General features: G+C 42.2%; 1 protein-coding gene across 4 annotated transcripts in view; it reads left to right on the forward strand.

Annotated features, from left to right (window-relative positions):
• LOC147121399 (homeobox protein Meis1) overlaps window positions 1-15090 on the forward strand; it is a 345102-nt gene that overhangs the window by 159035 nt on the left and 170977 nt on the right. For all 4 annotated transcript variants that reach the window (XM_085981619.1, XM_085981618.1, XM_085981616.1 and 1 more), the window contains exon 9: window positions 8894-8970. In XM_085981619.1, the coding sequence (XP_085837745.1) occupies window positions 8894-8970 (77 nt within the window). The remainder of the gene's footprint in view (window positions 1-8893; window positions 8971-15090) is intronic.

Raw genomic sequence — 15090 nt, forward strand, 5'->3', positions numbered from 1 at the left:
ATCAAGTACAAAAGTTAACAGCTGCGTTGGATCCACAATGCAGGAGTTTTAAGGGGCTAGCCATATTTAAGAATGAATTCTTTATTGTCTAGCAGCATCGGCAGCTTTGAAAGCTGTCCTTTTGCTTATCTCCGAATGATGGTGTAATGTCTGCCAGGGCCTATGGTAGAGGCTTTGCTCTGCTCGTGGGTGGGAAGGCAACATTAAATGGAATGTTTGTATAGCAGCCTGCCCTGTGGCAAGATAGTTCATTGTGAAGTCATGGGTTTCTATCAAGGACAGTAATTCATTCACTTCTTCTAATTTGCCAGACAAGAGTTCATTTTCAGAAACTTTTTATACCATATCAAATTTTTTTTCCGAGAAATGGTGTATTCCTTTTCTCCTTGATATTTTGCTTTGGGGGAGGGGGGTAACTGCGTGAAGTCGTGGTTTTCATGTGATTAGAGCAATTATTTTTTTTCCTCTAAATTCAAAAGTCATACTGGCAGGCAGTATACTGGCTGCATTAAACAACAAATCAGCTGATCTAGGGAGTTCTAAGTCCCAGGAATTCATGTTTCCCCACATTTTTGTTGTTATTTTTAGCGTGGGCATGTTATTCTGGCATTTAATTTAATTCTGACTGTCGACCAATCCTGTGCTTTTAAAAGGAAACACCAAATACTTTCCATTTGAGAATGGAGACAGAATTCTTGAATCCTAATAGCTGGAGGCTACGTATCAATTATAGTTTAGCACATCAAATTAGATTCAGTTTATAGCAATTACCTAAAAATCAAATCACATGAAAAGTAACAGATTTGACAACAATTATTAAATAATAAACAAGAAGGATTAATCTACTTTTTTAAGGAAAAAAGACAGCAAATTAATTTTTGAAGGTACTTTGAACAAATGAATTAGGTCCCAAGAAAGCAGATTTTGGGCAGACTGTTATTTAGGCTTTGACCTGCCAATTATTTTCAGCATTCCATTGAACTGGTATGGATCATAACTACCCATAGATTCATTGCATTTTTCAATACCTTTGATTTCATCATTTCAAAGTACAATTTGATTTTTTTTCAATACAAATTTGATAAAAGAAAACTATAATATCCCTATAAGACTTTGAACAGTTCTCGGACTCCCAACATATATCAGAAATAATGTCAACTCGTTGCAACTTTAAAGGCGGCAGTTTGAGTCATACCCTTCGAGCACTGGCATGGGGTTCAGTAGTATACCTAGACAAAGGCTACAGTGGTTTCATCTGCATTCACCTCATAACCATCTTTGGAAGCAACAAAGCGGTAATCAGTAATCTAAAGTCGGATTCCTGGTGCTCTCTATAGGCACTGGTTCAAATTGGGCACAATGTGTAGTTTAATTTTAATGCAGCCATTATAGTGATAATATTAGCAGTGTAAAAGGTTTTACAGTGTTAAGACCACAGGGCAGTTTCTGCTAACACAGCAAGGGGTGACTGCTTAGCCGTTTAATGAAGACTCAGTTTGCCAGTTAGCACTATAAAAGTGTTTACTGTGTTGATCTGGAATTCTTTAAAAACAATTGTAGAAAACATAAATAAACAAAGTTTTTTTTAACACAGAAGATGGCCCTTCAGTCTGGCCTATTTAGACTGTAATTCAAAACGATTATAAAGGAAATCTTTGGTATACATAAAACGTTCTATTTTATACACTTCAGCTTTCTTGGGAAAGACCCTGATAGCGTTCCAATAAACACAAAGTTATTTTACAAGTAACAGGAAACTCCCAGAACCCTGCAATCTGTAGTTACATGAGGTAATGGAAATGAGAAGAAAGCATCTCAGGAATTGATTGTTATATCTAACCATTTACTGAAGAAGCTAGAAAGTGATTGAAAATACAGACAGACTTGCATTTCTATAGCACCTTTCACAACCTCAAGATGTCCCAAAGTGCTTTACAGCCAATGAAGTACTTTTGAAATATAGTCACTGTTGTAATGTAGGAAACACAGCAGCCAATTTGCACACAGCAAGCACCCACAAGCAGCAATGTGTTAATGACCAGATAAATCTGTTTTATTGATGTTGATTGAGGGATAAATATTGGCCATAACACCAGGGAGAACTCCCCTGTTCTTTTTTGAAATAGTGCCATGGGATCTTTTACATCTACCTGAGAGAGCAAATGGGGCCTCGGTTTTGATGTTTCATCTGAAAGGCGGCACTTCCGACAGTGCAGCACTCCCTCAGCACTGCACGGGAGTGTCAGCCTAGATTTTTGTGCTCAAGTCTCTGGAGTGGGACTTGGGTGCTGCCTTTGGGAGCCTGGCGATAAAGAGGTGTACATTTGGATGGCATTATTATATGATTTCTATGTTAAGAGAGGGAGCAATCAACAAAGCATTTTATATCAGAGGCCACGGTATATCAGAGAGTGTTCTAATGGAGGGATAGCATTAGATGTTCCATGTATTATTGCCACTGAGCTTATTCCGTGCACTGTATACCAATAAGATACATCACAACTTAAGTTAAAGAAAACAAACTGCATTTATATAGTGCCTTTCATATTCTCAGGACAACCGAAAGCACTTCATAGACAATAAAATACTTTTCAACTGTAGTAACTATTTTAATTTAGCCAGCCAGTTTTTGCACAGTTAGGTCCCACAATCAGCTAATCTATTTTAGTGGTGTTAGTTACAAAGTATTTACAGCACAGAAACAGGCCATTCAGCCTAACAAGTCCATGCCTGCCTAGCAAAATAAAATAGTTACTACACTTCAAAATCAGCCCAGTGGTACATTGAATAGAGCAATGGACTGTTAGTCACTGAAAAAAACAAGCACAGTTTGTGGCTTCCAGTCCTACGAAAGTTGAATGTTAGGTCAGGATTCCATGGTTATGGTGCTGGACAGTGAATGTTTTGTGGAGGAGGCTCAAGGGGCCATATGGCCTACTCCTGCTGCTATTTTTTATGCTCCACATGAGCCTCCTCCCATCCCTCTTCATCTAATCCCATCAACCAAGGACTAAGAGTGTTAAAAAAACAAGCCTGAAGGCTTTGTGTCTTAATGCGAGGAGCATTCATAATAAGATGGATGAATTAGCTGCACAAATGGATGTAAACGGATATGATGTAATTGGGATTACAGAGACATGGCTCCAGGGTGACCAAGGCTGGGAATTCAACATCCAGGGGTATTCAATATTCAGGAAGGACAGGCAAAAAGGAAAAGGAGGTGGGGTAGCATTGCTAGTTAAAGAGGAGATTAACACAATAGTAAGGAAGGATATTAGCTCTGATGATGTGGAATCTGTATGGGTAGAGCTGAGAAATACCATGGGGCAGAAAACGTTAGTGGGAGTTGTATACAGACCCCCAAACAGTAATGCTGAGGTTGGGGATGGCATTAAACAGGAAATTAGAGATGTGTGCAATAAGGGCACAGCAGTTATCATGGCTGACTTCAATCTACATATAGATTGGGCTAACCAAGTTAGTAACAATACCGTGGAGGAGGAATTCCTAGAGTGTATACGGGATGGTTTCCTGGATCAATATGTCGAGGAACCAACTAGAGATCAGGCCATTTTAGACTGGGTATTATGTAATGAGAAAGGATTAATTAGCAATCTTGTTGTGCGAGGCCCCTTGGGGAGGAGCGATCATAATATGATAAAATTCTTCATTAAGATGGCGAGTGAAGTACAGGAAACTATCGATTTACCGGCACCTAAATAACCGGAAATCTCTGTTAACCAGCAAAATTCAGGAGTAGGTTCAGGTAAGTTTTACTTCATATTAGTGGCTGTTCCTGAATCTGTGGCTGTGTAACTGGGGTTCCTGCACCAGTTGCTAAGCAACAGGGACGCCTGGATCTTGTGGCCGGGGTTCCTGCACCTGTTGCTAAGCAACAGGGAAGCCTGGATATGTTGCTGTGTACGGGGCTCTCGTACCTTTCACTATACCTCTCTGTAATCCGGACTTTTTAATAAACCGACACCACGCCGGTCCCATCGGTGCCAGATAAAAAAGAGCTTCCTGTAGTTGACTCAGAGACTAGGAAACTACGATGGTATGAGGCGCGAGTTGGCTTGGATGGATTGGGGAGCGTTACTTAAAGGGTTGACGGTGGATAGGCAATGGCAAACATTTAAAGATCGCATGGATGAACTACAGAATTTGTTCATCCCTGTTTGGCATAAAAATAAAACAAAAAAGGTGACTCAACCGTGGCTAACAAGGGAAATTAGGGATAGCATAAGATCCAAGGAGAGAACATATACATTGGCCAGAAAAAGCAGCAAACCTGAGGATTGGGAGCAGTTTAGGATTCAGCAAAGGAGGACAAAGGGATTAATTAAGAGGGGGAAAATAGAATATGAGAGTGAGCTTGCAGGGAACATAAAAACTGACTATAAAAGCTTCTATAGATATGTGAAGAGAAAAAGATTGGTGAAATCAAGCGTAGGTCCCTTGCAGTCAGAATCAGGGGAATTTATAATGGGGAACAAAGAAATGGCAGACCAATTAAATACATACTTTGGTTCTGTCTTCACAAAGAAGGACACAAATAACCTCCCAGAGATGTCAGGGAACATAGGGTCTAATGAGAGGGAGGAATTGAATGAAATCAGTATTTGTAGGGAAATGGTGTTAGGGAAATTGACGGGATTGAAGGCCGATAAATCCCCAGGGCCTGATAATCTACATCCTAGGGTACTTAAGGAAGTGGCCCTAGAAATAGTAGATGCATTGCTGGTCATCTTCCAAAATTCTATAGACTCTGGAACAGTTCCCATGGATTTGAGGGTAGCTAATGTTACCCCACTATTCAAAAAAGGGGGTAGAGAGAAAATGGGGAATTATAGACCGGTAAGCCTGACATCAGCAGTGGGGAAAATGCTAGAGTCCATTATAAAAGATGTAATAGCAGAGCACTTGGAAAACAGTGACAGGATCAGACAAAGTCAACATGGATTTACAAAAGGTAAATCATGCTTGAATAATCTACTGGAATTTTTTGAGGATGTAACTGGTAGAATAGATAAGGGAGAACCAGTGGATGTGGTGTATTTGGACTTTCAGAAGGCTTTCGATAAAGTCCCACATAAGAGATTGGAGTGCAAAGTTAAAGCGCATGGGATTGGGGGTAAGGTACTGACTTGGATAGAGAACTGGTTGGCAGACAGGAAGCAAAGAGTTGGAATAAACAGGTCTTTTTCCGAGTGGCAGGCAGTGACTTGTGGGGTACCATAGGAATTGGTGCTAGGACTCCAGCTATTCACAATATATATTAATGATCTAGACGAGGGAACTAGATGTAATATCTCCAAGCTTTCAGATGACACAAAGCTGGGTGGGTGTGGGTGCTGTGAGGAGGATGCAGAGAAACTCCAGTATGATTTGGACAGGTTGGGTGATTGGGCAGATGCATGGCAGATGCAGTATAATGTGGATAAATGTGAGGTTATCCACTTGGATGGCAAAAACAGGAAGACAGATTATTATCTGAATGGCAATAGATTGGGAAAAGGGGAAGTGCATCAAGACCTGGGTGTCCTTGTGCACCAGTCGCTGAAGGTAAGCATGCAGGTGCAGCAGGTGGTTAAGAAGGCAAATGGTATGTTGGCCTTCATAGCGAGAGGATTTGAGTACAGGAACAAGGATGTCTTGCTGCAGTTGTACAGGGCCTTGGTGAGACCACACCTTGAGTATTGTGTGCAGTTTTGGTCACCTTATCTGAGGAAGGATGTTCTTGCCATGGAGGGAGTGCAGCGAAGATTCACCAGACTGATACCTGGGATGGCAGGAATGACGTATGAAGAGAGATTGGGTCGATTAGGCTTATATTCGCTAGAGTTTAGAAGAATGAGAGGGAATCTCATTGAAACTTATAAAATTCTAACAGGACTAGACAGACTAGATGCAGGAAGGATGTTCCCGATGGCGGGGGAGTCCAGAACCATAGGTCACAGTCTAAGGATAAGGAGTAAGCCATTTAGGACAGAGATGAGGAGAAATTTCTTCACCCAGGGAGTGGTGAACCTGTGGAATTCTCTACCACAGAAGGCAGTTGAGGCCAATTCATTAAATATATTCAAGAAGGAGTTAGATATATTTCTTATGGCTAAAGGGATCAAGGGATATGGGGAGAAAGCAGGGACAGGGTACTGAATTTGGATGATCAGCCATGATCCTATTAAATGGCAGAACAGGCTCGAGGGGCCGAATGGCGTACTCCTGCTCCTATCTTCTATGTTTCTATGTAACATACCGTTCTATTCCTTTCTCCCTCCTGTGCTTATTTAAATGGATAAATATTGGCCAGGACACGAGGAGAACTCCTCTGATCTTCGAATAGCGCCATGGGATCTTTTACATCCATTTGAGAGGGCAGACAGGGCCTGGGTTTCATGTTCATTCCAAAAGACGGCACCTCCAACAGTGCAGCACTCCCTCAGTACTGCACTGAAGTGTCGGCCTAGATTATGTGCTCAAGTCTCTGGAGTGGTAAAAATACGTGGATCACTGAGCCAAAGCTGAGACTTAAATGAGTATGTTGTAATGTTGTTCCAATACTCTTCTTGTGTGATGCTCATCACCTTAAATTGCTCCATTCCCTAGCACCACCTGTGACAGACTTTTAACTACCAGTATTTTGCCTTAGTGCTGTATAGCTCTTTCAAACTAGTCAAAATCCACAATTCTGCTGTTGAGTCATTGCACTTAACTGAGTTCTAGTGACAGTGCAAGTTATTTCTTGGGTATAACATTTGTATCTTTGTGAGATTTGCAAGTAACTGAAGGGAATGTTAAGTAGGGAATGTTTCTCAAGGTAAAACAAAATAAATCTGTGGTTCACTCATCGTAATGAATGAAGACTAGCAACTCTGCATACATTGTCATCTACAGCTGCTGTTACACGCCCATTTCCATTTGACATCAGTGCAAATTAGGCTGTATAACTCAGGAATAAGAGTGGTGATCTGGCTCCCTATTGCACAGAGGGTGGTATAACTCAGGTCGAGTGCAAAGCTGCTTTTGAACAGTGTCCACATGGCTGTTTGAACAGCCTGGATACTTTATCATCTTAAGCAGAATCTTTCTAATGAATGAGAATGTGTACTTCCCGCTTGCATTCTCAAAACATTAATAATTGATCAGGCAGGGAGCCGAGCTCGATGCACGCACAAAGGCACGCATCTTGGACACTTCCTCGCTGAGCTCGGTGCCGAGACCCAGCATCGTGCAGTCTGCAGTATAACTTTGGTCTATGGGATATGCAATGCATTCTACACCTACCAGTCTCAGGCTGGAGGTGCAGTTTGACAGCAGCATTATGTTCTCCAATTCAGAAGCTATGAAAAAGACCATATCAATTATTCAAGTCAAAATAAGAAATATGCAGCAGGACTGCTTTTTTGAATGTTGTTTTAGTGATCCGAGAACTTAATGTGTTTTTATTATCGAACTGCTTTTATTCCCCCTAAAGTAAGGCAGAAAGCTTTTGTTGTTTTTACTATTAGATTATAATAAAGTAGCACCAAGAATTTTCCACACTTCAAATCAGATTCAACTCTTCTCAGGCAACTAACTCTGTTCCTTAGCCACCGACTCCAGTCCTCTCCCTGGCAACTGTCTGAGGCTGAACCAAACTGTTCAAAACCTTGGTTTCATATTTTACCCTGAGATGAGCTTCCAACCACATATCCACGCCATCGCTAAGACCGCCTATTTCCACCTCTGTAACATCGCCCGACTCCGCCCTGCCTCAGCTCATCTGCTGCTGAAACCCTCATCCATGCCTTTGTTACCTCTAGACTTGACTAATCCAATGCACTCCTGGCTGGCCTCCCACATTCTACCCTACGTAAACTTGAGGTGATCCAAAACTCGGCTGCCCGTGTCCTAACTCGCACCAAGTCCTGTTCACCCATCACCCACTGTGTTCGCTGGCATACATTGACTTCCGGTTAAGCAATGCCTCGATTTTAAAATTCTCATCCTTGTTTTCAAATCCCTCCATGGCCTCGCCCTGCCCTATCTCCGTAGTTTCCTCCAGCTCCACAATCCTCCGAGATATCTGCACTCCTCTAATTCTGGTCTCTTGAGCATCCCCGATTTTAATCGCTCCACCATTGGTGGCCGTGCCTTCAGCTGCCAAGGCCTTAAACTCTGGAATTCCCTCCCTAACCCTCTCCGTCTCTCTACCTCTCTTTCCTCCTTTAAGATGCTCTGTAAAACCTACCTGTTTGACCAAGCTTTTGGTCATCTGCCCTACTATCTCCTTATGTGGCTCGGTGTCAAATTTTGTTTGATAATCACTTCTGTGAAGTGCCTTGGGACATTTTACTACCTTAAAAGCATTATATAAATACAAGTTGTTGTTGTTGATGTATTGAATTAGGTAATATTCAAAGCTGTTCTGGTTTTATTACATGAAATTAGGATCAATTTTGTTATTATTTGGAAACTTTTAGAATGGTGTCATCAGAAAATTCCAATTACTGGACTTCAGATTCCCAGTTTGGTGGTTATTTTCAAAAATTAGAATTTTATAATATCGCATACCCGAAGGAAAAATGGCAAGTAGGTACTAATTAATTTTTATGGTCTTCTGTCAAATTGCCTGTCTAGTGTTCTAATAATCTTGAGTGAGCAGGTACAGCAAGCATCTTAATTAATGTAGCTGTTTCTACACTTCACTTAACTTTATAATTGGCTTCCCATTTGCTGCCATTAATTAGATGATTTCAGATCCCACTAAGGCTGAGGAGAATACCGCACCTCAGCTCACTTACATTAATTAATGAACACATTCCGACTTAATGCATTTTCACAGTGCTTATAAGTACTTTTACCTGATTGTGTTGTCCTAACTGTGCCTCTTCGGTTTGGCATCTTTCAGCATCCTTATCCTTCAGAAGAACAGAAGAAGCAACTGGCTCAAGATACAGGGCTTACTATTCTACAAGTGAACAACTGGTACGTAGTTTGACTTAGTTTACATACAAACAGCATTGCAGCCTCTGGCAAATTACTGCTAATGATCTGCATTACGACAACACACCTCTCTGCTGTTTGTGTTCCCTTGGAATCGCCCAGAAAAAGAAAGGTGTTCTCTGTTTAGATAATCCAGTGACTATTTTGATTTTATTTCCTCTTAATCCATGTGACTAGGTTAAAATTGATTACATTTTAATTAAGATGTCTATATAATACTCCTCCATTTCTGGCCTCTTGTGCATCTCCGATTTTAGTCACTCCACCATTGGTGGCTGTGCCTTCAGCTGCCAAGGCCCGTGGCTCTGGAATCCCCTCCCAAACCTCTCCATCTCTCCACCTCTCTCTCCTTTCAGACGCTCCTTAAAGCCTACCTCTTCAACCAAGCTTTTGGTCACCTGCCCTAATATCTCGTTATATGACTCGGTGTCAAATTTTGTTTTGTGACGCTCCTGTGAAGCGCCTTGGGACGTTTTACTACATTAAGGGGGAAAAATTCGGTATCGCCCCATTTGGGGCGCCATTATCGGCCGTGCGCAAAGTTTAGCGCCTGGCGCTAATTATCGCCTCCGACGGCAAACTTGGCTTTTATCGTCCCTGGAGGTGATTGGAGTGCTAAATCAGGCGCTTCACACCTGTCTTAAGGCGCAAAGGCCGAGGAGCGAGGTGCTACCTCAGAGCGCTGGCAAAGCAAGGAAGGGCAAATCAAAATAAACCTGCATAGTGCTGCTCAGTACTCAAAACTCCTTCACACAGCGTTGAATCTCTCCAGAAGTCTCTCTCTCTCTCTCTCAGAATGTGTGGTGCAAAAATGTCACCAAAAAAAAAGGCAGGAAGCGGTCGCCTTTAAATAGCGCTCCCCCAGTCCCTTTCTGACTGCAAAATGCTCCCCTCAACCTGTCGTTGCTAGTGGCAGGCGGTACGGCAGGGGGCACCACTCAATATCCGGTCTGGGGCGCTACCGGGGCATTGCGCACTCGACTGAGGTCACAATCTGCTGGCGCAGAAGATCGTGGCGGTAGTGTTTAGCGCCACCGCAAAATGTCTAGTTAATTTCGCGAGTGGCGCAAACATCACCGCGCCCGGCCTCTAGTTGCTTTGCGCCCCATTAGCGCCCTCTTAAGGCGCTAATGGGAGGCGCAAACCAACTGAATTTTCCCCCTAAAGGTGCTATATAAATGCAATTTGTTGTTGTTGCTGTAATTTGATTGAGCCTCCCTTTCGGTAACTACAAAGAAAAATGACAAACAATGGTAACTTTATAAGAACTTTTTTTCTGATCTGTTGGGCAAGAGAAATACTCTCCAGATATATAATTCTGTTTAAATACTGAATGGCAATGGCATCATCAGGGAAATAGCTTGGAGCAGTCACTGGTGCCGAGCTTGACATGTGTGAGGGAACTGAATTACCATCAGTAGATACAGTCATTAACCCAGAGTGCTTTAGTGTTCTTGTCATTTCAACTGTGTGTTAATTCAGCTCCCTCACGCTCAGGCAAATTCCCAGATGATGTCATCAACACTTATGTGTTTGAACAGAAATATGCAAACAAAAATACGAGGAAACAAAAAGATATTACAATGATATCTTTCTCAGCTCTTTGCCACTGATCTTTAAAAAAGTGAGATGTGCTCTTTAAATTTAAAGTGTCACTGTCACATTTTAAATGTTGGCTTTAACAAGGTTTAAACTCATCATCACACAATGGCAGTGGTTTAGCTAATTTACTCAGAGAGAAGTTGCAAAACACCAACCTTGTCCTTAATTCAATTTCCATTACATCTGTTAAGTTATATTTGGTCCAAAGTATTTTGCATCCCCATCCCCCCACCCCACTCTCCTTTCCTAACACTTGTTGGGTCATTGTCCTTTAGCCACCAGCTGTACCTCAGTCTTTGGTCCCCTGACCTAGGCAGCCATTCTTTACGTGCAAGTAGGTGCCATCAGTTATTCAGCCAGAAGAACTTGTATTTATATAGTACCTTTAAAGTAGAAAAACATCCCACAGTGCTTCACAGAGGCATAAAGAAAAATGTGAGTGTGGAGGGGACCACAGCTGACCCTGTCCTCACACAATATCCACACAAGATCACTGTGCAGCAGTCAGGGATGGGAAGCAGAGCTGATATTATCCCCCCTCTCTAGCCTAGGGATTCATAGCCCTGTACCTACTGCCCTAGCTGAGGCCAGCTAACTTAGCGTAAATTAGGATTGAACCCAGGATCTTCCGATTTATCTGATTCATCTGCTGGTCTATATGACTTGATTCTGCATCAGAAAGTTTGATTATCTACTCGGCCATCAGGGGAACCACACTGCACATGTTTTAGCTATGCTGTCATCTGAAAGACGGCACCTCCGACAGTGCAGCACTCACTCCCTCAGCACTGCACTGAAGTGTCAGCTGAGCTTATGTGCTCGAGTCCGTGGATTGGGGCTTGAACCTATGACTTTCTGACTCCGAGGTGAGAGTGCTACCAGGGAGCTAAGACTGACACCTACTATTCTTTCCATTTGGATTCTAGTCGCTGCCTGGCTCCTGGTACTTATGAAATTAAATCCCGTTTCCGTAGCCAGATAGCAGACTCAAGTGTTCAAATTGGCTGTTATGTTTGCCTGCATAACACTAGTGACTACACTTCAAAATTAATTAATTGGCTGTGAAGCACTTTGAGATGTCCTGAATATGCAAAAAGGTGCTATATAAATGCTCTCGCCTCTGAGTAAATAGGTTGTGGGCTCAAGTCCCACTCCAGAGACTTGAGCACAGAAATCTAGGCTGACACTCCAGTGCAGTACTGAGGGAGCGCTGCACTTTCAGATGAGACGTTAAACCGAGGCACCATCTGTTCTCTCAGGTGGACATAAAAGATCCCATGGCACTATTTCGAAGGAGAGCAGGGGAGTGCTCCCCAGTGTCCTGGCCAATATTTATCCCTCAATCAACATCTTTATAACAGATTATCTGGCCATTATCACATTGCTGTTTGTGGGAGCTTGCTGTGCACAAATTGGCTGCTGTGTTTCCTACATTACAACAGTGACAACACTTCAGAGGTACTTCATTGGCTGTAAAGCGCTGTGGGACGTCCTGAAGTCATAAAAACCGCTATAAATGCAAGTCTTTCTTTTTTCTTTCTTCAACACGGAATCACATTCTCCTTCAATCTTCTTTTTCTTCTGATGAAAACAGGAGCAGTTCTATGATTCTTTCCTCACAACTAAGACTGCAGCTATACTGCCACTTCCATATTGATACAAAGCGGTTTCATCCACACAAAAGTGTAAGGCTAACTCAGAAGGCAGATTCCAATCTGATTCCTGAATGTGTTAAAGTCAAGTGGTATGTGACCAGATCCGGGAGATAATCTCACACACTACAGCTTCACAGCTGTCTCTAACCCAGTTCAAACTGGGTTTAGAAAGTATTCCGAGTGAGGCTTCCTGGTCACTTTATAAATGGAGTGTTGCATCGTTTAATGTCATGAGAAAACAAATGCTGTCACTCAATTTTTCACAAACATTAAAAACATAACCACCACAGTGCAGCTCTGCGTGTGTGTTTGCGCACAGCTCCCTCTAGTCTGGGAGACGGTGAATCCCAGCTGTCGTGTCACTCTGGTCTTCCTCGCTGTGCTTCATAATCTAGCATAACTGCAGCCTTGGAGCCCAAAGCGCTCCAGAACAGAACAGCTCACTCACTATCCCCAAAACAGTGCTTCTATTCTGTACGACCTGTATGCTGTTTGATGATCTTGAGCATTTTCTACACTAACAATATTGGGATAACTGTTCTATAATTTCAAGGTTCATTCCTAATCTTCATGTCAGGACATTTTCACATCCCACATCAACCATTCTTCTGGTCTTTCAGCTTGAAGATCACTGCCATATTCTGGGCACTGTTTCAGGAACTGATCCAAGACTGCCCAACGCATGTTGATTAGGATTCATTAGAGAGAAGAGACTTTCAGATATGAGTGTACACAGGATTCAAACCCAAGTTCCATACGAGAAAGAATAGTGTTCTAATTCCCTATAGTCCCCTAACTCCTATAAAGCGAGGCTTATTTAATATAGTTATTATTTTATTTGCACTTTGGCCGCAAATTTAATTCTGGAGGCAGGATGGGGGCGGGTCAGCTGTTTTCCAGGTTCCAGTCCCACCCCAGCTGCCTCCACTCTGCAGACGTGATTTTCCATTGATTGGCCTTGCTAAGCCGGCCCTGCGGGCTTACCAGCCAATTAACAGGAAGCGGGTCTGATGACGCCATTTGAAGACGCGTCATCTGCCGCTTTCCTTAAAGGGACCATGCACAATTTTATTTTGACAGTTGATCTGTCAGTGTTCTACAGCATTGAAGTGCTGTAAACACTGACAATCACGGCACAGAGGCGGACCGTTGCACCCAGGCTCTCCAATGACTCCCTTCATATGTAGGGAGGTTCTCTTCCCTTCCATAGGCGGAAGAGACATCCCCAGGACACCAACTTACCTGGAACCTCCACCCAACCATCTCTATCTACTTTATCACTTCCCCCATCTCACGAGCCACCCCTTACACCCACCCTCATCCTACTGCAAGCACACCAACTAACAACACACAAGGGTAGGTTCTCTAGTCTCTCCATGTAACTGAAGTCCTGCATTCCTGATACCATGTGGATAGTTCTTGTAGTTTTGGTTTCCTGACTTCAGATTAACATTGGGTGCATTCCACAGTGGCTTGGTCTGCTGACAGCCACCTGTTCAAAACTCTAAAATGGCATATTTTTTTCCATTCATCCCCCAACAGAGAAAACGAACCCTTTCAGTTCAAAACGTAGAGCCACGCAATAAAACCTGGTAACAAGGCTGATTTGTTGCTGCATGTCAGCACAGTGTAAATCAGACTTCATATACTTACAGCACTGACATTTTGCTGGGTATCGAAATTCAATAGCCATTAAAACTAACTGTATCTAATTAATTGTCTAAATATTTTAGATGGATGTTTGTAGTAGGAAATTCTACTCTCTTTGATGTGAAAAAGCAGAAAATAGTCAGAACTAGTTCACAATGTTCTGCGGGGTTGCCAGTTAGCAGATAACAGTATTTGTTCTTTCAATAAGTGTCAGAGATTAATATTTTACAGCTTTGATTACAACCATAATCCATTTTAGTGATTAAATTGGACTTCAATGTTGACATCACTTGCATTAACAAACCCTGTTCATTTAGAGAGGGGGGAGGAAGCCTATGGGAGAGATTTGTGATATTATTAAACCCCATTACAGAAAATGTAATTTCTGTCACTATAATCCCTGTATTGTTCAATTTCAGTACCAGAGAGATAACTAGATACTTACAATATATTTGCCTTTGGAGGTTTAATTTACAAACTGCACTATCTGGCAGACACAGGCAAACTAACATGAGTGAAGCATGTAAGGGTTATCAATTTCCGTGACCTAACAGCAACCCTGGGCAATCGATTTCTGTAGCTGTGGGGGGGCGGGGGATAATGGGATAGCACTTTCGCAAACAACCTATGGGGAAGCAGTGCCCATGGTGCTTTGCAGGCCATTGCAGTTTGAGTGCACATATCATCCTAACGGAACACTTCCTTCTGGCCACAGGTTTGGAACTCTAAGCTAGTGGGGGCGTAACCAGACTGAATTCTAATAAATGCGTCTGGCTATCAATATTACTGTTACAACTTACATTATACCTTGAATCATCCACAGAGGGATTGAAAAGAGTCGTGATGTAGCTCCTTTCTATGAAATATAACCATATATTTATGCCCTTGAGTGTTAAGCAAGGCATCAATATATTGGTGATATTTAAAAAGAAGGCGCTACATCACTTTTAAGCTCTGCATTGGACCTGGACATATATATGGAGAGTTAGATTAAAAAGTGTTTAATCAAACTGCCGATTTACTGTTACATTACACGGGGAGGTATTTTATTGCTGTTTCATTACACTTTAAATATATATGATTGGCATATTTATAATAGGTTATAAATAACTTGTTTTTCTTTTCTGCTTTATGAGAACCTGTTGGGCTTGTGAGAGGCTCCAGGTTTCTGTTGACTTTTGAAGTGGTTGTCTGG

Source organism: Somniosus microcephalus, chromosome 3 (assembly GCF_052327205.1).
Source record: "Somniosus microcephalus isolate GS21.2 chromosome 3, FLI_Smic_1.0, whole genome shotgun sequence".
In the NCBI taxonomy this organism is placed as follows: Eukaryota; Metazoa; Chordata; class Chondrichthyes; order Squaliformes; family Somniosidae; genus Somniosus; species Somniosus microcephalus.